Source organism: Vipera ursinii (genome assembly GCF_947247035.1).
Source record: "Vipera ursinii genome assembly, chromosome: 17".
NCBI classification, from domain to species: domain Eukaryota; kingdom Metazoa; phylum Chordata; class Lepidosauria; order Squamata; family Viperidae; genus Vipera; species Vipera ursinii.
Genome location: NC_139530.1, coordinates 2,117,691 through 2,139,800, shown reverse-complemented (window position 1 = coordinate 2,139,800; position 22,110 = coordinate 2,117,691). Strand labels below are relative to the sequence as shown.

The 22,110-nt window shown below is 50.8% G+C and overlaps 2 protein-coding genes across 2 annotated transcripts; one reads left to right on the top strand and one right to left on the bottom strand.

The window, feature by feature from the left end:
• Positions 1 to 5,877: 5,877 nt before the first annotated feature.
• Positions 5,878 to 12,027, bottom strand: LOC310648044 (uncharacterized protein). Its single transcript, XM_083375684.1, has 3 exons — positions 11,452 to 12,027; positions 9,889 to 10,050; positions 5,878 to 9,259 (listed from the first exon to the last, which is right to left on the bottom strand). The coding sequence occupies exons 1-2, from the start codon at positions 11,880 to 11,882 to the stop codon at positions 10,002 to 10,004; spliced, it is 480 nt and encodes a 159-aa protein (XP_083231810.1). The 5' UTR covers positions 11,883 to 12,027; the 3' UTR covers positions 5,878 to 9,259; positions 9,889 to 10,001.
• Positions 12,028 to 15,646: 3,619 nt separating this feature from the next.
• LOC310648046 (uncharacterized protein) lies at positions 15,647 to 21,698 on the top strand. Its single transcript, XM_083375686.1, has 3 exons — positions 15,647 to 16,122; positions 17,526 to 17,687; positions 18,322 to 21,698. The coding sequence occupies exons 1-2, from the start codon at positions 15,692 to 15,694 to the stop codon at positions 17,572 to 17,574; spliced, it is 480 nt and encodes a 159-aa protein (XP_083231812.1). The 5' UTR covers positions 15,647 to 15,691; the 3' UTR covers positions 17,575 to 17,687; positions 18,322 to 21,698.
• The last annotated feature ends 412 nt before the right edge of the window (positions 21,699 to 22,110 follow it).

The window sequence follows — 22,110 nt, the reverse complement described above, 5'->3', positions numbered from 1 at the left end:
AGATTTAAAACGCTATTAAAAACCTTTATTTCTTTTGGCGGACGCAATTCCCGATTTGACCACAGGATGGCAGTTTTCCGTCCCATAGCATTAGCACGGAGGCCTTTCCGACGGCCTCAATGCCGCTATCGCTAAGGGACCGAAAACAGTGCCCTCCTGTGGTCCAAGCCGGCGTAGCAGCCAACAAAAGAAAAACCTTTTAAATGGCGTTTTAAGATTATTATTCTTTATTAATAAAAGCTTATTAATATTAGGGCATTTTATTCTGCGCCTGTGACCCACCCGCCGCCCTATTAATATTAATAAGGCGCTAATAATAAAGATAAAGAATAATAAACTTAAAATGCGGCGGCCGCAATATTCCGTTTGGCCACAGGATGGCACGGTTCCCCGTCCCATAGCGTTAACACGGGGACCATAGTAGGCCTTTTGCCTAGATCGGGACACAGAGAAGCGAAGCGACAAAGCGCAGAGCGTCCCCTTTCAGAGAGACCTTCTCGATATGGCAGACTTCCTGTCCGTTTAAATTCTCCATCCCCCGTTTTATTTGGAATCGACCCTCCTATTATGGCCGACTTCCTGTCCGTTCTTCTTAGTCTTCCGTGCCAACTTCCTTTCTCAGCGACCTTCTCGCCATGGCGAACTTCCTGTCAGTCCGCTACGCTACGTTCGTTTGCCAGAGCCTTCGACAACGACCTTCCCAGTATGGCCGTCATCAACTTCCTGTCCATGGGCAGCACCGTTCTCTTCTATTTCCCGTCCTCTTTTCTGCGCTATGCTGCCGGGGTGCACAGTGGACTGAAAGGCTTTACATAGCCCAGCCATGAAACAGCGCCCTCCTGTGGTTCTTTTGGAAGTAGCGGCCAGAAAGGGGCTTCTAAGACCATCTATAGCCCAGGGCGTGAAACTCTGCCCTCCAGTGGCCTTTTTGGGCGTAGCGCCTTCGCGAGCCCTCCCGGAAGTGCCCATCCTTCCCTCCCTCCGTCGGCAACCGGAAGTGGGAGGAGCAGGGCAGCCGTTCTCCAGTTGGGCCTGGCCTGGGCGGCCATTTTGCGGCGTCGCGGAGGCCGCAGTCGGGGAGCCGCGTCGGGGGACCCGAGCCCGGCAAAGGAGGTGAGCTCCGGGAGGCCCTTCGTGACGGAGTGCCGGACTACCGGCCCCATGGTGCTGGTCCTCCTGAGCTGCCCTAGCAACGGAGGGGGGCGTTGGGGCCGAGCGAGAAGCGGGGAATCCCGGACCCGGGTCGGGCAGGTCGTGCGAACGCAGCCGGCGGGGCTCCTGAGAGGGGAAGCCGGACACGTGTAGCTTTGCCGGCCGGGCTTCCCTCCGCCTCTCCTGCCGGGGGGACGAGGGGGCTCCCTGGTGGGTTCGGAGTTCAAATCCTGGCTTGGGTCCTTCCCCCTCGGCACAGGCGGAGTTGCCGAGGGGGAAAGAGGCTGGTTTGCCCTCCCTGGGCTGAGCCGTCAACCAGGGATCGTAAACCGAGGAAGTTTAGGGGTTTTTAGGGTTTCTTTATATTGAGCCCCGAAGTTCAGTCCAGTTTAACTCTTTGGGTTTCTTTATTGTTTTATTCTTCTCCGGCCACGCGAATGAAACCCGACAGAATGCAAAAACTGGGAAGCAGCCAGACGGTCTTCCAAACGTGAGAAGGGCGCCCAGAGAAAGTGCAGCTTAAAACCCCGGGTGGCATCGCGGAGGAGGGAATCTCTTGCCCAGGTTGGCAGGAGCCTTAAGGCTGGGGAACTTGGCTTCCGGGCTTTCAGCTGGCCTGGCAAAGTGGGAGAAATCCCATTTTCCGGTGCGGCTCCAAAGGAAGAAAAGCCAGGTCCCTGAACTAGACAGGCAGCTGATGGAACAGGCTAGGTAGGATACAGGCTTTCCTTACGGTAAACAGAGATAGCTCTCAACATTTGTTGTGACACATTTGAGTTTTGCCCCATTTTATCGCTGTTCTTGCCACAGTTCTTAAGTGAATCTGACTTCTTGCCCGTGCATTTTGCTTGTCAATATCGAAACATCCACCCGTTTTTAATGCCTCTTACTGCTGCTGTGTGCGGGTGCCTCATTTCCCCTTTCCTTGCTGTTTTTTCTCCAGGTAGCCAAGAGGGTGGGCCAGGTGTTGTATATGGCCATCTTCCCGCTGGCTTTCCCACTCCACCCGCCCGCCCTGCGGCCCACGGATTGCAACCCGCCTCCCGCGGAGCTTCGCCCACCCTCCACCGGAAGGCAGCTTTCGAAGTAATACCAAAGACGAAGCGATCCAACGTCTGAACTCCGCTCCATGTTTATTTTTTATTTTTTGGATGATACGACACAGCCAGTCCTGTGGACTACCTTCTTTCTTTTTCTTTGACTTTCTGTTTCTATCTTTGGTGTGCATCGTGTTGCTTTTATTGCTTGTCCCCATCCTGCCCTTTCTAGGCATTTGCTCCTTAGAAGTCCAGAAGCAGCAGATTCCCTGCCCAGGGAGTTGTTAGGAAAAAGACAGAAACAAACAGGTAGGATTTTGTACTTGGGGAGGATCCCAGTGCTTCCCTTCTGGATGTGTGTGTGTGTGTGTGTTTGAGACTGAGACTGTGTCTCTTAATGCCCTCTGAGGTTGCTGCCTTGGAGACATTTCATTACCCAACTAGGTAACCTCATTAGTGCATGGATGACGTTACCTAGTTGGATAACGAAACGTCTGCAAGAAAACCAAACTCGGAGAGCACCAGGGACTTGAGTTCAACCCTGAGCTACATTCTCCTTTGTGTATGTGTGTGTGTGCGCACATACAACACAGAGCTATGCTCCATTTTAATTGGCTTTTGTGCACAAAGAATGCAGGGTTTGTTTTTTAAAAAAGGCAGGGCAGCCTGGGTGAGGATATGGAATTGCACATTTTCCCTGGTATCCACACCCAGGACTTAATATGGAGCCCTTGCCAGCTTTGAAAGAATGTTTGTGTGTGTGTGTGTGTGTGTGTGTGTGTGTGTGTGTGTGTGTGTGTATGAAAGAGAGAGTGTGTGTGTCTTGGTGCTCTCTGAGGTTGCTGCCTTGGAGATGTTTCATTACCCAACTCGGTAACCTCCTTAGTGCATGGATGACGTTACCTAGTTGGATAACGAAACGTCTGCAAGAAAACCAAACTCGGAGAGCACCAGGGACTTTAGTTCAACCCTCAGCTACATTCTCCTTTGTGTGTGTGTGTGTGTGTGTGTGTGTGTGTGTGCGCATACAACACAGAGCTATGCTCCATTTTAATTGGCATTTGTGCACAAAGAATGCAGGGTTTGGTTTTTTTAAAAAGGCAGGGCAGCCTGGGTGAGGATATGGAATTGCACATTTTCCCTGGTATCCACACCTAGGACTTAATATGGAGCCCTTGCCAGCTTTCAAAGAATGTGTGTGTGTGTGTATGAAAGAGAGAGTGTGTGTGTGTGTGTGTGTCTTGGTGCTCTCTGAGGTTGCTGCCTTGGAGATGTTTCATTACCCAACTCGGTAACCTCCTTAGTGCATGGATGACGTTACCTAGTTGGATAACGAAACGTCTGCAAGAAAACCAAACTCGGAGAGCACCAGGGACTTTAGTTCAACCCTCAGCTACATTCTCCTTTGTGTATGTGTGTGTGTGTGCGCACATACAACACAGAGCTATGCTCCATTTTAATTGGCTTTTGTGCACAAAGAATGCAGGGTTTGGTTTTTAAAAAAGGCAGGGCCTGGGTGAGGATATGGAATTGCACATTTTCCCTGGTATCCACACCCAGGACTTAATATGGAGCCCTTGCCAGCTTTCAAAGAATGTGTGTGTGTGTGTATGAAAGAGAGAGTGTGTGTGTCTTGGTGCTCTCTGAGGTTGCTGCCTTGGAGATGTTTCATTACCCAACTCGGTAACCTCCTTAGTGCATGGATGACGTTACCTAGTTGGATAACGAAACGTCTGCAAGAAAACCAAACTCGGAGAGCACCAGGGACTTTAGTTCAACCCTGAGCTACATTCTCCTGTGTGTGTGTGTGTGTGTGTGTGTGTGCGCGTGCAACACAGAGATATTCTCCATTTTAATTGGCTTTTGTGCACAAAGAATGCAATGTTTGATTTTTTAAAAAAGGCAGGGCAGCCTGGGTGAGGATATGGAATTGCACATTTTCCCTGGTATCCACACCCAGGAGTTAACATGGAGCCCTTGCCAGCTTTCAACCTCTGTGTGTGTGTGTGTTTATGTGCTTGGCCACTTGGGTGGAAAAAAGAATGCAGGGGCTAAACTTTTAAAACACCCCTGCAGTCTTTTTTTCTCCCTCAGTGCATTTTGAACAGAAACCACACTTAAGCCAAGATAGCTCAGTAGGACCTTAGCTTCATGTCAAAGTATCCATCACTTTAGAATTAAGGCTTTCCAGCAAAGCAATTGAAATAATAAAAATGAAGAGTTCACTCAGTTTATAAAAACAGGTACGGGTCGGGGTGCGTCCTTCACAACTTAGATTCCTGGGGACAGGGAACATTAAAGTTGGGGGAGAGGGCGGTGGGTACACACAGCCCAGGTTACTTGGTCTGAGCCAGCTTAGACCAAAGCGGGTAAGTATGGGATGGTACCGGCTGTGGGAACCCCACCAGACGGCGAAGGACACGGAGAACAGGTAAGAACAGGTAAGTTGGGGGTGGAGGGTACAGGTGCTGGGAAGGAGGAGGGGGGACAGGCAGGCCAGGGGCTTGAGAGGCAGACTCAGCCCTCCAAACACCTGGCCTGCCTGCCCCCTCCCAATCTTCCCAGCACCTGCATTTCCCTCCCTCCTCTTGGCCCCCCCATCTTTGGCCCCAAGGGGTGCCCGAGGTAGGGAGGGGCAGGCCCTGGGTGCCCCCCCCAGGCCTGCCAGGGTGGATGGGGCATCTTCCCAGGGCTCCCCTCCTCTTCCCCTCCCTCCCTCCACCCCAGGAGGGCTGCTGGGGGCTAGGCGGAGGTGGGGGGAGCCCTGGAAGGAGGTTGGAGGCTGACGGGGTGGCTCCTTGCCAGGGCTCCTTGCCAACGCCCCTTCCTCTCCCCTTCCCAACTCCCCTGGTGCCACGGGTGCAGACACGGGCAAAGGAGGGAATGGGAGGCCCTGGGGTGAAGGGGGGGCATCGGCAGGCACAAACTCCTCCCTTTAAATGTTGGGGAGAGCCTGCCCATTCCTCCCCCCTCCCGGGCCTCCCTTTCCTTCCTGGGCCTTTGCCACCCACGGGGTGCCTGCCAGATGGCACCAAGGGAGCTGGGAAGGGAAGAGATGGGGTGTTCGGCAAGGAGACCCCCCCCAGCCTCCAACCTCCTTCCAGGGCTCCCCCCACCTCCGCCTAGCCCCCAGCAGCCCTCCTGGGGTGGAGGGAGGGAGGGGAAGAGGAGGGGAGCCCTGGGAAGATGCCCCATCCACCCTGGCAGGCCTGGGGGGGCACCCAGGGCCTGCCCCTCCCTACCTCGGGCACCCCTTGGGGCCAAAGATGGGGAGGGGAACCAAGAGGAGGGAGGGAAATGGGGGGTGGGGTGGGGGGGAGGGTGGGCGGGGGGGGGGGAGGGTGGGCGGGGGGGAGGGGAAAGAAAGAGGCGGGATGCTGCACTTTTCACAATCTTTATTAGAGGTCAAGAAAACAAGAAGTACACCCCCCCTCTGGTTCCCCACCCTCCCACCCACACCCTCCCCCCTCCCCACCCACCCCCCAACCCACCCCCCCTCCCCCCAACCCACCCACCCCCCTCCCCCCCAACCCCCCCCCTCCCCCCACCTCCCTCCCCCACCCCTTTGGCTTCAATCCTGGCCTAGAGGGGGCCTTGGGGGGGGGAGAGGAGATCCTGGGAGGAGGGGGGAAGTTCCCCCCCTCCCAGGACCTCCCCTCCCCCCCCCAAGGCCCCCCCTAGGCCAGGATTGAAGCCAAGGGCATTGGTGGGGGCTGAGGGAGGCTCAGGAGGGGGGGGCGCAGAGAGAGCAGCTTGCCAATGTCTTTGGCTTGAAGTGGGCAAAATGCCCCCCCCCCCCAGAGCCAAGGACCTTGGCAGCCGCCCTGCCCCGGCCTCTCAGCCTCCCCCAGCTCCCACCAAGACCCTCGACTTCAACCGTGGCGCAAGAGGAGCTGGCGAGAGAGGCCCTGGGATGCCTGAGGCTGCCCCACGGGGCTTGGATGCCCCAGACCTCCCCAGGGCCTCCTCGCCAGCCCCCCTTGGACCAGGGCTGGCCCCTGACCCTTTTTCCACCCCCCTCCAGCCTTCCAGGGCAGGACCCACCATGCACAGAGCTTGCGCCCTCTGTGCAGCCCTTGCTACAAGTAGGCATGCACAAGTGTATTATTGAGATTAAGTGCCGAGGTCTTGGAGCCAAGAAGCCCCTATTTTGGACACATTGTGCATGTCTACTTAGAAGAAGGGAGGAACTGCAGACTTACCTCAAGACACACCTGTTTTCTGGCTCACCTGTCTAGTTGCTGGGGAGATTGGGGCAGGGTTGAGGTTCTACAACAACTTTTCTCAACTTTGACAAGTTTTAAGTTGGGTAGACTTTCAACTAAGGCTGAAGTCCACCCATCCTTAAGCCTGCCAAGGCTGAGACCTACCGGAGACCCCCAAGGCTTCAGGGCTGAGGTGCACCCATTTCTGGGGGGTGGGTGGGAATGGCTTAAAGAACTTCAATTCCTGTATATTTGTAGCTGTGGGGATTTGCAATCTCACAGCTCAAAGGAACCCAAGTTCTGCGCATCCCAAATAAGTGGACCTCAGCCCCAAAACGTCTAAGTGTGGAGAATGACACACCCCAACATGGATGATCTTATTTCCCAGAATTATCCAGCTACGTTGCCAAGCATTCTGGGGGCCAAAGGTCTATTAGAAATTCTATGTTGGACTTTAAAATTCCCAGAATACAGACATAAACTGGAGAAGTCTGGGTTCCACCCGTTCACCTTCCATCTGTTTGCCCTCCCATCTGGATGGGAAGTTAACTTCATTCCCCGTAACTCTACACCCCAAGGTTGCAGAGTTCTGGGAATTGAAGGTTTCCCACTCAGATGCGGTGTTTCCTTGGTGTAAGAATTTTTAGCAGAATCCTGTGGAAGCCCACCTAGAAGACCTGGGACTTCTACCTCCAAGATTGAACTTCAATTCCCAGAATTCTCCAGTCTGCGTGCTGGAGAACAGCAGAGATTGAATGGCACCCATCTGGTATTGTAGGAACTAGGGTATCCTATGCCCTCTGTGATGGAAGACTGCCAAGTCCCAGAATTCTGGACCCAGAATTCAGAAGAATTGGAGACCCATCGTCCACAGGACATTGACCTGTCTCCTGGATTGGTGGAGTGCAAGCTCCAGAATTCCTAACAGAATTAAGAGTTGGAGACTCACCACTTACCTTTCATGGGATTTGTCTCCGATTGGCAGACTCCCCAAGTCCTAGAATTCAGAACTGGGACGCCCCACCAAGAGATAGCATGGAGCCATCTCCAAGATTAGCTCAGTTTCCAGAATTCTCCAGTCCATGTGCTGGAGACTCCTGGAAATTAAGTCGCAGGAGCTAAATTAAATTAATTCCGGGAGTTAAAACTCATCCCTTTGAAATTTGCATCTTTCAATGGGCAAGCTTTAACTCCCAGTGTTTTAAAAGCTGCCGATTTCTGGGAACTGAAGTCCAGCCTTACAAGAGCCGTTTGGCTTTCTGAAAGCAAGAGTTCAGTTCTTGACCTAGCTGGTGGGTTTACATGACCCTGGAGATCAGAGTCCAGTCCATGTGCTGGAGACGGCTGGAAATTAAGTCGCAGCCATCTGGTGTCCTTGGGAATTGGGGGGCAGGTGGGTGGGAAGGGGACCTCAATCCTTAAAACTTATCTAGCCTAGGATTGCTAAGATTTCCGGGAGCTAAAACTCATCCCTTTGAAATTTGCATCTTTCAATGGGCAAGCTTTAACTCCCAAAGTGTTCTAAAAGCTGCCGATTTCTGGGAACTGAAGTCCAGCCTTCAAAGAGCCGTTTGGCTTTCTGAAAGCAAGAATTCAGTTCTTGACCTAGCTGGTGGGTTTACATGACCCTGGAGATCAGGGTTTCTCCCCCTTAGCAAGATGTGTGGGTTTCAACACTCAAGAGTTCTGGAATTTGAAGTCCACACATCTTCAAGTTAAGGTTAAAAAACCCTGATCCAAGTTCTTCTGACACCTCAACTTTGTCCTACAACCCGAATCTACACAATCCTACCAGACATCCGTAGTCTTTAACCAAGGCAAAAGCTAACAGCCGTTATGCCTTCACCCGCCCATCCAGTTTAAAAAGCTAGAGCAGCCGTGTTTTCAGATTTATGGGGACTTTGCATTTCAAGCATATCTCCGTAAACCACAAAACACGGTTCTTTAGCCAAGCTGAAGACATAAGACTCCTTCACCTAACTTGCAAATTACAGAGATATCCTGGCTAACTTGGGGGAATCCCCTCCCGACCAATGCTATCTCCTTATCCTAGATCTGATCTGTCAGGTGACCTCAAAAAACAAGTGTGTGGGTCTCAGTTCCTGGTGGGCACCACAGGTGGGGTGAAAAAAGGTCGCAATGCAGTGGGTCGCAATGCAGTGAAAGCTGCAGGGCAAAACGTTTCTCCATCGGGATCCAGCCGTTTTGCCCGCTGCAGTTTCAGTGCAAAGAGATCCAGGCCTTTGAAAGAAAACGACAACAGGCTGTTTTTACAAGCCGAGAACCAACGCAAACCTTCCCTTCCCATACAGAAATAAACATTGGGGGGAATTGGGGGGTGGTGGATTCAAAGCATGCACTGTGCTGTCTCGTCCAGCTCTTCCTGCTGGGTTTGGTCCAAAAAAGAGCCAAGTCTTTAAAAAAGAAAATGGTCTGTAAAAGTGTTCCGGCTGCAACTGCGGTGGGAAGTTGATCTTCATCTCTGCGTCTCCAGAAGAGGAAGGGGCAGCATTGAAGGCCGGCCTCTTTTTTCTTTTTTGAGATGGTTTTAAGGTTTTATTTTGAGATGGTTTTAAGAACCCACATTATTCGAAAGAGGCAGTTTTTGCAGCCATGGGGCACAGGCTTTTTAAGGCTGCCCTGCCGGCTGACCAATTTTCTGGCCTGTCCCTCCAGTGCACAAATTCGGCTTCAGGGCCAGCTGGAACAATGCAGCCCCTTCCCCACCCCTGCCCCCCCACCCTCCAGTCTGTCCATCCATCAGTCTGCATCGGAAAAGTCCAAGTCTTCCACCAGGTCCTCCTTGTGCCAGCTGTTGCAACTCTGCCCGAGGTTTCCTCCGTTGAGGCGCGGCCTTCTCGTCTCCTGGAGAAGGAAAGAAAGACTTGGTGTCAATCCAACCTCATTGGGGACAAGGGGTGGGGGTGGCGGGCAGAAAGGGCAGCTGTGTGCTAATTAATGTCCAGTGCTAATTAATGGATTGTCTGCAGAGCTCAGGAGGGGGCAGGCGAGATGGGCAAAATATAAGTTTTAATAATAAATAGAGCAATAAATAAGCAAAGCAGATGGCTTTTTCTAAAGGAGATGGGAGGATCAAGGAGAAGAAAATCTTTATTCTCCCCTCCCCAATTTATTTGATGGGGGGCACAACCCTGTAAAGGGGGAGGCTTCCAAAACCCACATCCTAGAAATAAGGGGGGGGGGAGGAGAAGGGCCCCTCTCCAAATGAACAATGGCCCTTTAGTGACCTGAGGACTTCAACTCCCAGAATTCCTGAGCCTGCCTTGGAAGGAAGGAAGGAAAAGGGAGAAAGGAAGGAAAAAAAAGAATGAGCGAAATAGGGAGAGAAAGAAGGAGAGAGGTATGGGCGACTTCCTTCCAGTGTTCCACCATTTTCAGTGACAATGTGATAAAGTCTAATTGGCATCAGGGCGCTAATTATCAGCAGTCAGGCCATTCCTGATGTTCGGTTATATTGAAAATAAATCAATTACCTCTCATTTTTCAGGCAACACGTGATGGTTCTTCTCTTCATCCGAATCATCAAAATTAAGCAAAGTCTTCCCATTTTCTCCCAGAAACTTGTACAATTCGGGATCTCCTTCCTTTAGTCGAGAGAGCTGATCTTTACGCTCAGATCCATGACCTTTATTTTCCTGCACAACAGAGAAGAGTTTAACGAATTTAAGTTTATATATCTACATATCCAGCCAGGAAGTATTTTTTTAAAAAATGCTAATGAACCCTACAGATTTCAAAAGCGCTATATCGTGGCATCTGCTCAGAGGAGAAACATTACGGGTTTTGTTTCCTAGAAAGGACGAACAGAAGTCCTAATGGGCAGCTAGATAGATTTCATAAATGCAAGACAATCAATTAACGGCAAAAGCCCTTCAAGAGACATCCTGGATTATTTTAGAATTTATAACTTTATGTATTCATAAATTATTTCTAACAATTTATTATGAGGAGGCCTTGTTACCCACTTGCTTCTCCTGAATTCTGAATCCCATTTACCTGCCAGAGCCACTGGGCTGACTAAACAAATAAAAATAAATGAAATAACTCAAAAGAGATTCGCACCCAGGACTCTCCAACATCTCCTCAAACTGAATTCACCAAAAGCGTTTCAAAATTCTCAGGTCCACAAATTAGAACAACGGGTTTTTAAAAATCTCATTTCTGCATTTTTAACCCAGGGGCTTTCAAAACTGAGCAGGAAAAGGGGACAATATAGAAAATGGCCCTTTAGCCTTCCATGTTATCAAGGGTGAGCAGGTGCTAGGTCTCTGCGGCTAAAAATGACATGAAAATGGAGGGGAATCTTTCCGGCTTACCTGGAATTGTTTCCCAATGTTCCAAGTCTGCCGGCCTCCATTTTATATTTAAAAAATTCTATTTATTTTTTAAAGAAATTACAATTCATTTGCCTGCTGCAAAGGTAGCCTGCTCCCAACCGAGCTCCACCTGTGGCCGTCAATCAAACTATCCAGGTGCTGCTCATTCCCTAATTGTCCCTCCCAATTCAGCAGGTTAGGTAGGACGAGATAAGTTAGGTTGGTCTTCAAACTTGGCCCTTTTGACTTGTAGACTTCAACTCCCAGAATTCCTCAGCCAGCGTGCCTGGCTGAGGAATTCTGGGAGTTGAAGTCCACAAGCCAAGCTCGAAGACCCCCAGCTACGTTTAATAACCTGGGTTGGATTAATTAACGGGCAAAGGAAGACCGTTCGCTCGCGGGGCGTCCCCAGAGTCTGCCGCGCGTTCGTTCACACGAGCAGGCGATGCACGCGTTGGGTCGGACACCTAAGCTTCCCACCCGGGGGACACGGCACCCGTTCCTGCCCCCAACGAAGGCAATGCCAGGCGTTGCAACACAACGCAACGTGTTTTTCCCCCCTCGGGTTGCAACAAGAGTCGGGGCAGAATGCGTGTAAACCCGAGGAGGAAACTCACCCAATTCCCCATTCTCACGAGTTTGCGGGGCTGCCCAATCCCGGAAGGGCTCCTACCCGCCCCCCGCTTCTTGCAAGGACGCCCCACTCGGCCCGGGACTCACCCGCTGCCCTCGGCCGGCCGGGCTTGCAGGCGCCGCGGAGCTTCGGGGGCGGCGGTGGGAGCCACGCTGGCCCAGCTTCCCTGCGCAGCTTCCGGGTAGCGAGGGAGGGGGCGTGGCCGGGCCGGATTGGCTGTGAGCTTCCCCGCCGTGATTGGAGGCGTCGCTCTCCGGCTGGAGCGCGAGGGCGGGACTAACAGAATAACGGAGCTGGAAGGGGCCTGGCGAGGTCGTCTAGTCCAACCCCCTGGCCAAGCAGGAAACCTCTCTCGTTTCAGACGAGTCCTCGTGCCCGTCCGCTCACCCCGGGGCGCGGCACGAAAAGGATGCGCCGCCGTGGTTATTTTACCCATTACAGCCTGAAACGCACTACAAAGACCATCTATATTGCACGGGACGTGAAAAGAGTGCCCTCCTCTGGTTATTTTCGGCATAGTGGCCTGAAAGGGACTACAAAGACCATCTATAGCCCAGGGCAGAAAAAGAGGGCCCTCCTGTGGTTATTTTGGGCACAGTGGGCCGAAAGGGACTACAAAGACCATCTATAGCCCAGGGCAGAAAAAGAGTGCCCTCTTTGTAGTCCCTTTCATCTACTGTGCACAAAATAACCACAGGAGGGCACTCTCTTCGTGCCCTGGGCTATACATGGTCTTTGTAGTCACTTTCAGGTCACTATGCCAAAATAACCACAGGAGGGCACTCTTCATGCCCTGGGCTATACATGGTCTTTGTAGTCACTTCCAGGCCACTATGCCCCAAATAACCACAGGAGGGCACTCTTTGGATGCCCTTTATTACATATGGTCTTTGTAGTCCCTACAGGTTGCTATGCCCAAAATAACCACAGGTGGGCACTGTTTTCATGCCCTGGGCTATACATGGTCTTTGTAGTCACTTCCATGCCACTATGCCCAAAATAACCACAGGAGGGCACTTTTTGGATGCCCTTTGTTATATATGGTCTTTGTAGTCCCATGCAGGTCGCTACACCCAAAATAACCACAGGAGGGCACTCTTTTCATGCCCTGGGCTATATATGGTCGTAGAAGCCCTTTTGTAGCTGCTACGCCCAAGATAACCACAGGAGGACACTCTTTTAATACCCTGTGCTATACATGGTCTTTGTAGTCACTTTCTGACCGCTACACCCAAAATAAACACAGGAGGGCACTCATTCCATGCCCTGTGCTATCTATGGTCTTTGTACTCCCTTTCAGTGCACTGTGCCCAAAATAAACACAGGAGGGCACTCATTCCATGCCCTGTGCTATAGATGGTCTTTGTAGTCCCTTTCAGGCCACTATGCCCAAAATAACCAGAGGTGGGCACTCTTTTCATGTGCTCTACTATATAGATGGTCTTTGTAGTGCGTTTCAAGCTGTTATGTGTAAAATAACCACAGGGGTGCATCCTTTTCATGCCCTGTGCTATAGATGGTCTTTGTAGTCCCTTTCAGGCCACTGTGCCCAAAATAACCTCGGTGTCCCGATCCTAGGCAAAACTCCTAGGCCTTTTTAATGACGTTTTAAGATTATTATTCTTTATTAATAGAACCTTATTAATATTAGGCCACCTTATTCTGCGCCTGTGTCGCCACCCGCCGCCCTATTAATATTAATAAGGCGCTAATAATAAAGGTAGAGAATAAGAACCTTAAAATGCCATTAAAAAGGATTATTTCTCTCGGCGGCAGCAATTCCCGCTTTGACCACAGGATGGCAGTTTTCCGTGCCATAGCATTAACACTGGGGCCTTTTCGACGGCCTCAATGCCGCTATCGCTAAGGGACCGAAAACAGTGCCCTCCTGTGGTCCAAGCCGGCGTAGCAACCAACCAAAGAAAAACCTTTAAAATGGCGTTTTAAGATTATTATTCTTTATTAATAAAATCTTATTAAATATTAGGGCATCTTATCCCGCGCCTGTGTCGCCACCCGTCGCCCTATTGATATTAATAAGGCGCTAATAATAAAGATAAAGAATAATAACCTTAAAATGCGGCGGCCGCAATATTCGGTTTGGCCACAGGATGGCACGTTTCCCCGTCCCATAGCGTTAACATGGGGACCATAGTAGGCCTTTTGCCTAGATCGGGACACCGAGAAGCGAAGCGAGAAAGAGCAGACAAAGCCTCTACCGGTAGCCGAGTCATTCTAGAAAAATGCCGGGTTTGTCTATTACCTCGTTAGCGGGGGATCCCCACCTGGAATGGGCATCTTGCGGCCTTGCCCGGTAGACGCGCGCCACGGCACCATAGAGCAGAAAACAGGCCTGGAAAAAGCAGAGAACGGTGCTGCCAATGGACAGGAAGTTGATGACGGCCATACTGGAAAGGTCCTTGTCAAAGGGACTGGCGGACGGCTGTTAGTTGACTGACAGGAAATTGGCCATGGCGAGAAGGTCGCTGAGAAAGGAAGTTGGCACGGAAGACTAAGAAGAACGGACAGGAAGTCGGCCATAATAGGTGGGTCGATTAGAAATAAACCGGGGGATGGCCAATTTGTACGGACAGGAAGTCCGCCATATCGAGAAGGTCTCTGTGAATGTGGACGCTCTGCGCTTTGTCGCTTCGCTTCTCGGTGTCCCGATCTAGGCAAAAGGCCTACTATGGTCCCCATGTTAACGCTATGGGACGGGGAAACGTGCCATCCTGTGGCCAAACAGAATATTGCAGTCGCCGCATTTTAAGGTTATTATTCTCTATCTTTATTATTAGCGCCTTATTAATATTAATAGGGCGGCGGGTGGGTCACAGGCGCAGAATAAAATGCCCTAATATTAATAAGCTTTTATTAATAAAGAATAATAATCTTAAAACGCCATTTAAAAGGTTTTTCTTTTGTTGGCTGCTACGCCGGCTTGGACCACAGGAGGGCACTGTTTTCCGTCCCTTAGCGATAGCGGCATCGAGGCCGTCGAAAAGGCCCCAATGTTAATGCTATGGCACGGAAAACTGCCATCCTGTGGTCAAAGCGGGAATTGCTGCCGCCGAGAGAAATAATCCTTTTTAATGGCATTTTAAGGTTCTTATTCTCTACCTTTATTATTAGCGCCTTATTAATATTAATAGGTGGCCCTTTCGCTGCGACACAGGCGCAGAATAAGGTGGCCTAATATTAATAAGGTTCTATTAATAAAGAATAATAATCTTAAAACGTCATTAAAAAGGCCTAGGAGTTTTGCCTAGGATCGGGACACCGAGGTTATTTTGGGCACAGTGGCCTGAAAGGGACTACAAAGACCATCTATAGCACAGGGCATGAAAAGGATGCACCCCTGTGGTTATTTTACACATAACAGCTTGAAACGCACTACAAAGACCATCTATATAGTAGAGCACATGAAAAGAGTGCCCACCTCTGGTTATTTTGGGCATAGTGGCCTGAAAGGGACTACAAAGACCATCTATAGCACAGGGCATGGAATGAGTGCCCTCCTGTGTTTATTTTGGGCACAGTGCACTGAAAGGGAGTACAAAGACCATAGATAGCACAGGGCATGGAATGAGTGCCCTCCTGTGTTTATTTTGGGTGTAGCGGTCAGAAAGTGACTACAAAGACCATGTATAGCACAGGGTATTAAAAGAGTGTCCTCCTGTGGTTATCTTGGGCGTAGCAGCTACAAAAGGGCTTCTACGACCATATATAGCCCAGGGCATGAAAAGAGTGCCCTCCTGTGGTTATTTTGGGTGTAGCGACCTGCATGGGACTACAAAGACCATATATAACAAAGGGCATCCAAAAAGTGCCCTCCTGTGGTTATTTTGGGCATAGTGGCATGGAAGTGACTACAAAGACCATGTATAGCCCAGGGCATGAAAACAGTGCCCACCTGTGGTTATTTTGGGCATAGCAACCTGTAGGGACTACAAAGACCATATGTAATAAAGGGCATCCAAAGAGTGCCCTCCTGTGGTTATTTGGGGCATAGTGGCCTGGAAGTGACTACAAAGACCATGTATAGCCCAGGGCATGAAGAGTGCCCTCCTGTGGTTATTTTGGCATAGTGACCTGAAAGTGACTACAAAGACCATGTATAGCCCAGGGCACGAAGAGAGTGCCCTCCTGTGGTTATTTTGTGCACAGTAGATGAAAGGGACTACAAAGAGGGCACTCTTTTTCTGCCCTGGGCTATAGATGGTCTTTGTAGTCCCTTTCGGCCCACTGTGCCCAAAATAACCACAGGAGGGCCCTCTTTTTCTGCCCTGGGCTATAGATGGTCTTTGTAGTCCCTTTCAGGCCACTATGCCGAAAATAACCAGAGGAGGGCACTCTTTTCACGTCCCGTGCAATATAGATGGTCTTTGTAGTGCGTTTCAGGCTGTAATGGGTAAAATAACCACGGCGGCGCATCCTTTTCGTGCCGCGCCCCGGGGTGAGCGGACGGGCACGAGGACTCGTCTGAAACGAGAGAGGTTTCCTGCTTGGCCAGGGGGTTGGACTAGACGACCTCGCCAGGCCCCTTCCAGCTCCGTTATTCTGTTAGTCCCGCCCTCGCGCTCCAGCCGGAGAGCGACGCCTCCAATCACGGCGGGGAAGCTCACAGCCAATCCGGCCCGGCCACGCCCCCTCCCTCGCTACCCGGAAGCTGCGCAGGGAAGCTGGGCCAGCGTGGCTCCCACCGCCGCCCCCGAAGCTCCGCGGCGCCTGCAAGCCCGGCCGGCCGAGGGCAGCGGGTGAGTCCCGGGCCGAGTGGGGCGTCCTTGCAAGAAGCGGGGGGCGGGTAGGAGCCCTTCCGGGATTGGGCAGCCCCGCAAACTCGTGAGAATGGGGAATTGGGTGAGTTTCCTCCTCGGGTTTACACGCATTCTGCCCCGACTCTTGTTGCAAACCTAGGGGGGGGAAAACACGTTGCGTTGTGTTGCAACGCCTGGCATTGCCTTCGTTGGGGGCAGGAACGGGTGCCGTGTCCCCCGGGTGGGAAGCCTAGGTGTCCGACCCAACGCGTGTATCGCCTGCTCGTGTGAACGAACGCGCGGCAGACTCTGGGGACGCCCCGCGAGCGAACGGTCTTCCTTTGCCCCGTTAATTAATCCAACCCAGGTTATTAAACGTAGCTGGGGGTCTTCGAGCTTGGCTTGTGGACTTCAACTCCCAGAATTCCTCAGCCAGGCACGCTGGCTGAGGAATTCTGGGAGTTGAAGTCTACAAGTCAAAAGGGCCAAGTTTGAAGACCAACCTAACTTATCTCGTCCTACCTAACCTGCTGAATTGGGAGGGACAATTAGGGAATGAGCAGCACCTGGATAGTTTGATTGACGGCCACAGGTGGAGCTCGGTTGGGAGCAGGCTACCTTTGCAGCAGGCAAATGAATTGTAATTTCTTTAAAAAATAAATAGAATTTTTTAAATATAAAATGGAGGCCGGCAGACTTGGAAAATTGGGAAACAATTCCAGGTAAGCCGGAAAGATTCCCCTCCATTTTCATGTCATTTTTAGCCGCAGAGACCTAGCACCTGCTCACCCTTGATAACATGGAAGGCTAAAGGGCCATTTTCTATATTGTCCCCTTTTCCTGCTCAGTTTTGAAAGCCCCTGGGTTAAAAATGCAGAAATGAGATTTTTAAAAACCCGTTGTTCTAATTTGTGGACCTGAGAATTTTGAAACGCTTTTGGTGAATTCAGTTTGAGGAGATGTTGGAGAGTCCTGGGTGCGAATCTCTTTTGAGTTATTTCATTTATTTTTATTTGTTTAGTCAGCCCAGTGGCTCTGGCAGGTAAATGGGATTCAGAATTCAGGAGAAGCAAGTGGGTAACAAGGCCTCCTCATAATAAATTGTTAGAAATAATTTATGAATACATAAAGTTATAAATTCTAAAATAATCCAGGATGTCTCTTGAAGGGCTTTTGCCGTTAATTGATTGTCTTGCATTTATGAAATCTATCTAGCTGCCCATTAGGACTTCTGTTCGTCCTTTCTAGGAAACAAAACCCGTAATGTTTCTCCTCTGAGCAGATGCCACGATATAGCGCTTTTGAAATCTGTAGGGTTCATTAGCATTTTTTAAAAAAATACTTCCTGGCTGGATATGTAGATATATAAACTTAAATTCGTTAAACTCTTCTCTGTTGTGCAGGAAAATAAAGGTCATGGATCTGAGCGTAAAGATCAGCTCTCTCGACTAAAGGAAGGAGATCCCGAATTGTACAAGTTTCTGGGAGAAAATGGGAAGACTTTGCTTAATTTTGATGATTCGGATGAAGAGAAGAACCATCACGTGTTGCCTGAAAAATGAAAGGTAATTGATTTATTTTCAATATAACCGAACATCAGGAATGGCCTGACTGCTGATAATTAGCGCCCTGATGCCAATTAGACTTTATCACATTGTCACTGAAAATGGTGGAACACTGGAAGGAAGTCGCCCATACCTCTCTCCTTCTTTCTCTCCCTATTTCGCTCATTCTTTTTTTTCCTTCCCTGTCTTTCTCCCTTTTCCTTCCTTCCTTCCAAGGCAGGCTCAGGAATTCTGGGAGTTGAAGTCCTCAGGTCACTAAAGGGCCATTGTTCATTTGGAGAGGGGCCCTTCTCCTCCCCCCCCCCTTATTTCTAGGATGTGGGTTTTGGAAGCCTCCCCCTTTACAGGGTTGTGCCCCCCATCAAATAAATTGGGGAGGGGAGAATAAAGATTTTCTTCTCCTTGATCCTCCCATCTCCTTTAGAAAAAGCCATCTGCTTTGCTTATTTATTGCTCTATTTATTATTAAAACTTATATTTTGCCCATCTCGCCTGCCCCCTCCTGAGCTCTGCAGACAATCCATTAATTAGCACTGGACATTAATTAGCACACAGCTGCCCTTTCTGCCCGCCACCCCCACCCCTTGTCCCCAATGAGGTTGGATTGACACCAAGTCTTTCTTTCCTTCTCCAGGAGACGAGAAGGCCGCGCCTCAACGGAGGAAACCTCGGGCAGAGTTGCAACAGCTGGCACAAGGAGGACCTGGTGGAAGACTTGGACTTTTCCGATGCAGACTGATGGATGGACAGACTGGAGGGTGGGGGGGCAGGGGTGGGGAAGGGGCTGCATTGTTCCAGCTGGCCCTGAAGCCGAATTTGTGCACTGGAGGGACAGGCCAGAAAATTGGTCAGCCGGCAGGGCAGCCTTAAAAAGCCTGTGCCCCATGGCTGCAAAAACTGCCTCTTTCGAATAATGTGGGTTCTTAAAACCATCTCAAAATAAAACCTTAAAACCATCTCAAAAAAGAAAAAAGAGGCCGGCCTTCAATGCTGCCCCTTCCTCTTCTGGAGACGCAGAGATGAAGATCAACTTCCCACCGCAGTTGCAGCCGGAACACTTTTACAGACCATTTTCTTTTTTAAAGACTTGGCTCTTTTTTGGACCAAACCCAGCAGGAAGAGCTGGACGAGACAGCACAGTGCATGCTTTGAATCCACCACCCCCCAATTCCCCCCAATGTTTATTTCTGTATGGGAAGGGAAGGTTTGCGTTGGTTCTCGGCTTGTAAAAACAGCCTGTTGTCGTTTTCTTTCAAAGGCCTGGATCTCTTTGCACTGAAACTGCAGCGGGCAAAACGGCTGGATCCCGATGGAGAAACGTTTTGCCCTGCAGCTTTCACTGCATTGCGACCCACTGCATTGCGACCTTTTTTCACCCCACCTGTGGTGCCCACCAGGAACTGAGACCCACACACTTGTTTTTTGAGGTCACCTGACAGATCAGATCTAGGATAAGGAGATAGCATTGGTCGGGAGGGGATTCCCCCAAGTTAGCCAGGATATCTCTGTAATTTGCAAGTTAGGTGAAGGAGTCTTATGTCTTCAGCTTGGCTAAAGAACCGTGTTTTGTGGTTTACGGAGATATGCTTGAAATGCAAAGTCCCCATAAATCTGAAAACACGGCTGCTCTAGCTTTTTAAACTGGATGGGCGGGTGAAGGCATAACGGCTGTTAGCTTTTGCCTTGGTTAAAGACTACGGATGTCTGGTAGGATTGTGTAGATTCGGGTTGTAGGACAAAGTTGAGGTGTCAGAAGAACTTGGATCAGGGTTTTTTAACCTTAACTTGAAGATGTGTGGACTTCAAATTCCAGAACTCTTGAGTGTTGAAACCCACACATCTTGCTAAGGGGGAGAAACCCTGATCTCCAGGGTCATGTAAACCCACCAGCTAGGTCAAGAACTGAATTCTTGCTTTCAGAAAGCCAAACGGCTCTTTGAAGGCTGGACTTCAGTTCCCAGAAATCGGCAGCTTTTAGAACACTTTGGGAGTTAAAGCTTGCCCATTGAAAGATGCAAATTTCAAAGGGATGAGTTTTAGCTCCCGGAAATCTTAGCAATCCTAGGCTAGATAAGTTTTAAGGATTGAGGTCCCCTTCCCACCCACCTGCCCCCCAATTCCCAAGGACACCAGATGGCTGCGACTTAATTTCCAGCCGTCTCCAGCACATGGACTGGACTCTGATCTCCAGGGTCATGTAAACCCACCAGCTAGGTCAAGAACTGAACTCTTGCTTTCAGAAAGCCAAACGGCTCTTGTAAGGCTGGACTTCAGTTCCCAGAAATCGGCAGCTTTTAAAACACTGGGAGTTAAAGCTTGCCCATTGAAAGATGCAAATTTCAAAGGGATGAGTTTTAACTCCCGGAATTAATTTAATTTAGCTCCTGCGACTTAATTTCCAGGAGTCTCCAGCACATGGACTGGAGAATTCTGGAAACTGAGCTAATCTTGGAGATGGCTCCATGCTATCTCTTGGTGGGGCGTCCCAGTTCTGAATTCTAGGACTTGGGGAGTCTGCCAATCGGAGACAAATCCCATGAAAGGTAAGTGGTGAGTCTCCAACTCTTAATTCTGTTAGGAATTCTGGAGCTTGCACTCCACCAATCCAGGAGACAGGTCAATGTCCTGTGGACGATGGGTCTCCAATTCTTCTGAATTCTGGGTCCAGAATTCTGGGACTTGGCAGTCTTCCATCACAGAGGGCATAGGATACCCTAGTTCCTACAATACCAGATGGGTGCCATTCAATCTCTGCTGTTCTCCAGCACGCAGACTGGAGAATTCTGGGAATTGAAGTTCAATCTTGGAGGTAGAAGTCCCAGGTCTTCTAGGTGGGCTTCCACAGGATTCTGCTAAAAATTCTTACACCAAGGAAACACCGCATCTGAGTGGGAAACCTTCAATTCCCAGAACTCTGCAACCTTGGGGTGTAGAGTTACGGGGAATGAAGTTAACTTCCCATCCAGATGGGAGGGCAAACAGATGGAAGGTGAACGGGTGGAACCCAGACTTCTCCAGTTTATGTCTGTATTCTGGGAATTTTAAAGTCCAACATAGAATTTCTAATAGACCTTTGGCCCCCAGAATGCTTGGCAACGTAGCTGGATAATTCTGGGAAATAAGATCATCCATGTTGGGGTGTGTCATTCTCCACACTTAGACGTTTTGGGGCTGAGGTCCACTTATTTGGGATGCGCAGAACTTGGGTTCCTTTGAGCTGTGAGATTGCAAATCCCCACAGCTACAAATATACAGGAATTGAAGTTCTTTAAGCCATTCCCACCCACCCCCCAGAAATGGGTGCACCTCAGCCCTGAAGCCTTGGGGGTCTCCGGTAGGTCTCAGCCTTGGCAGGCTTAAGGATGGGTGGACTTCAGCCTTAGTTGAAAGTCTACCCAACTTAAAACTTGTCAAAGTTGAGAAAAGTTGTTGTAGAACCTCAACCCTGCCCCAATCTCCCCAGCAACTAGACAGGTGAGCCAGAAAACAGGTGTGTCTTGAGGTAAGTCTGCAGTTCCTCCCTTCTTCTAAGTAGACATGCACAATGTGTCCAAAATAGGGGCTTCTTGGCTCCAAGACCTCGGCACTTAATCTCAATAATACACTTGTGCATGCCTACTTGTAGCAAGGGCTGCACAGAGGGCGCAAGCTCTGTGCATGGTGGGTCCTGCCCTGGAAGGCTGGAGGGGGTTGGAAAAAGGGTCAGGGGCCAGCCCTGGTCCAAGGGGGGCTGGCGAGGAGGCCCTGGGGAGGTCTGGGGCATCCAAGCCCCGTGGGGCAGCCTCAGGCATCCCAGGGCCTCTCTCGCCAGCTCCTCTTGCGCCACAGTTGAAGTCGAGGGTCTTGGTGGGAGCTGGGGGAGGCTGAGAGGCCGGGGCAGGGCGGCTGCCAAGGTCCTCGGCTCTGGGGGGGGGGCATTTTGCCCACTTCAAGCCAAAGACATTGGCAAGCTGCTCTCTCTGCGCCCCCCCCTCCTGAGCCTCCCTCAGCCCCCACCAATGCCCTTGGCTTCAATCCTGGCCTAGGGGGGGCCTTGGGGGGGGGGAGGGGAGGTCCTGGGAGGGGGGGGGAACTCCCCCCTCCTCCCAGGATCTCCTCTCCCCCCCCAAGGCCCCCTCTAGGCCAGGATTGAAGCCAAAGGGGTGGGGGAGGGAGGTGGGGGGGGGGGTGGGGGGAGGGGGGTGGGTGGGTTGGGGGGAGGGGGGGTGGGTTGGGGGGTGGGTGGGGAGGGGGGAGGGTGTGGGTGGGAGGGTGGGGAACCAGAGGGGGGGTGTACTTCTTGTTTTCTTGACCTCTAATAAAGATTGTGAAAAGTGCAGCATCCCGCCTCTTTCTTTCCCCTCCCCCCCGCCCACCCTCCCCCGCCCACCCTCCCCCCCACCCCACCCACCCTCCCCCCCCATTTCCCTCCCTCCTCTTGGTT

Coding starts and splice junctions, on each gene's coding strand:
- LOC310648044 (XM_083375684.1), bottom strand. CDS start 11,882: ATGCCGAAAATAACCAGAGGAGGGCACTCTTTTCACGTCCCGTGCAAT. Junction 10,051..11,451: donor CGGCCGGCCGAGGGCAGCGG/GTGAGTCCCGGG, acceptor TCTGTTGTGCAG/GAAAATAAAGGTCATGGATC.
- LOC310648046 (XM_083375686.1), top strand. CDS start 15,692: ATGCCGAAAATAACCAGAGGAGGGCACTCTTTTCACGTCCCGTGCAAT. Junction 16,123..17,525: donor CGGCCGGCCGAGGGCAGCGG/GTGAGTCCCGGG, acceptor TCTGTTGTGCAG/GAAAATAAAGGTCATGGATC.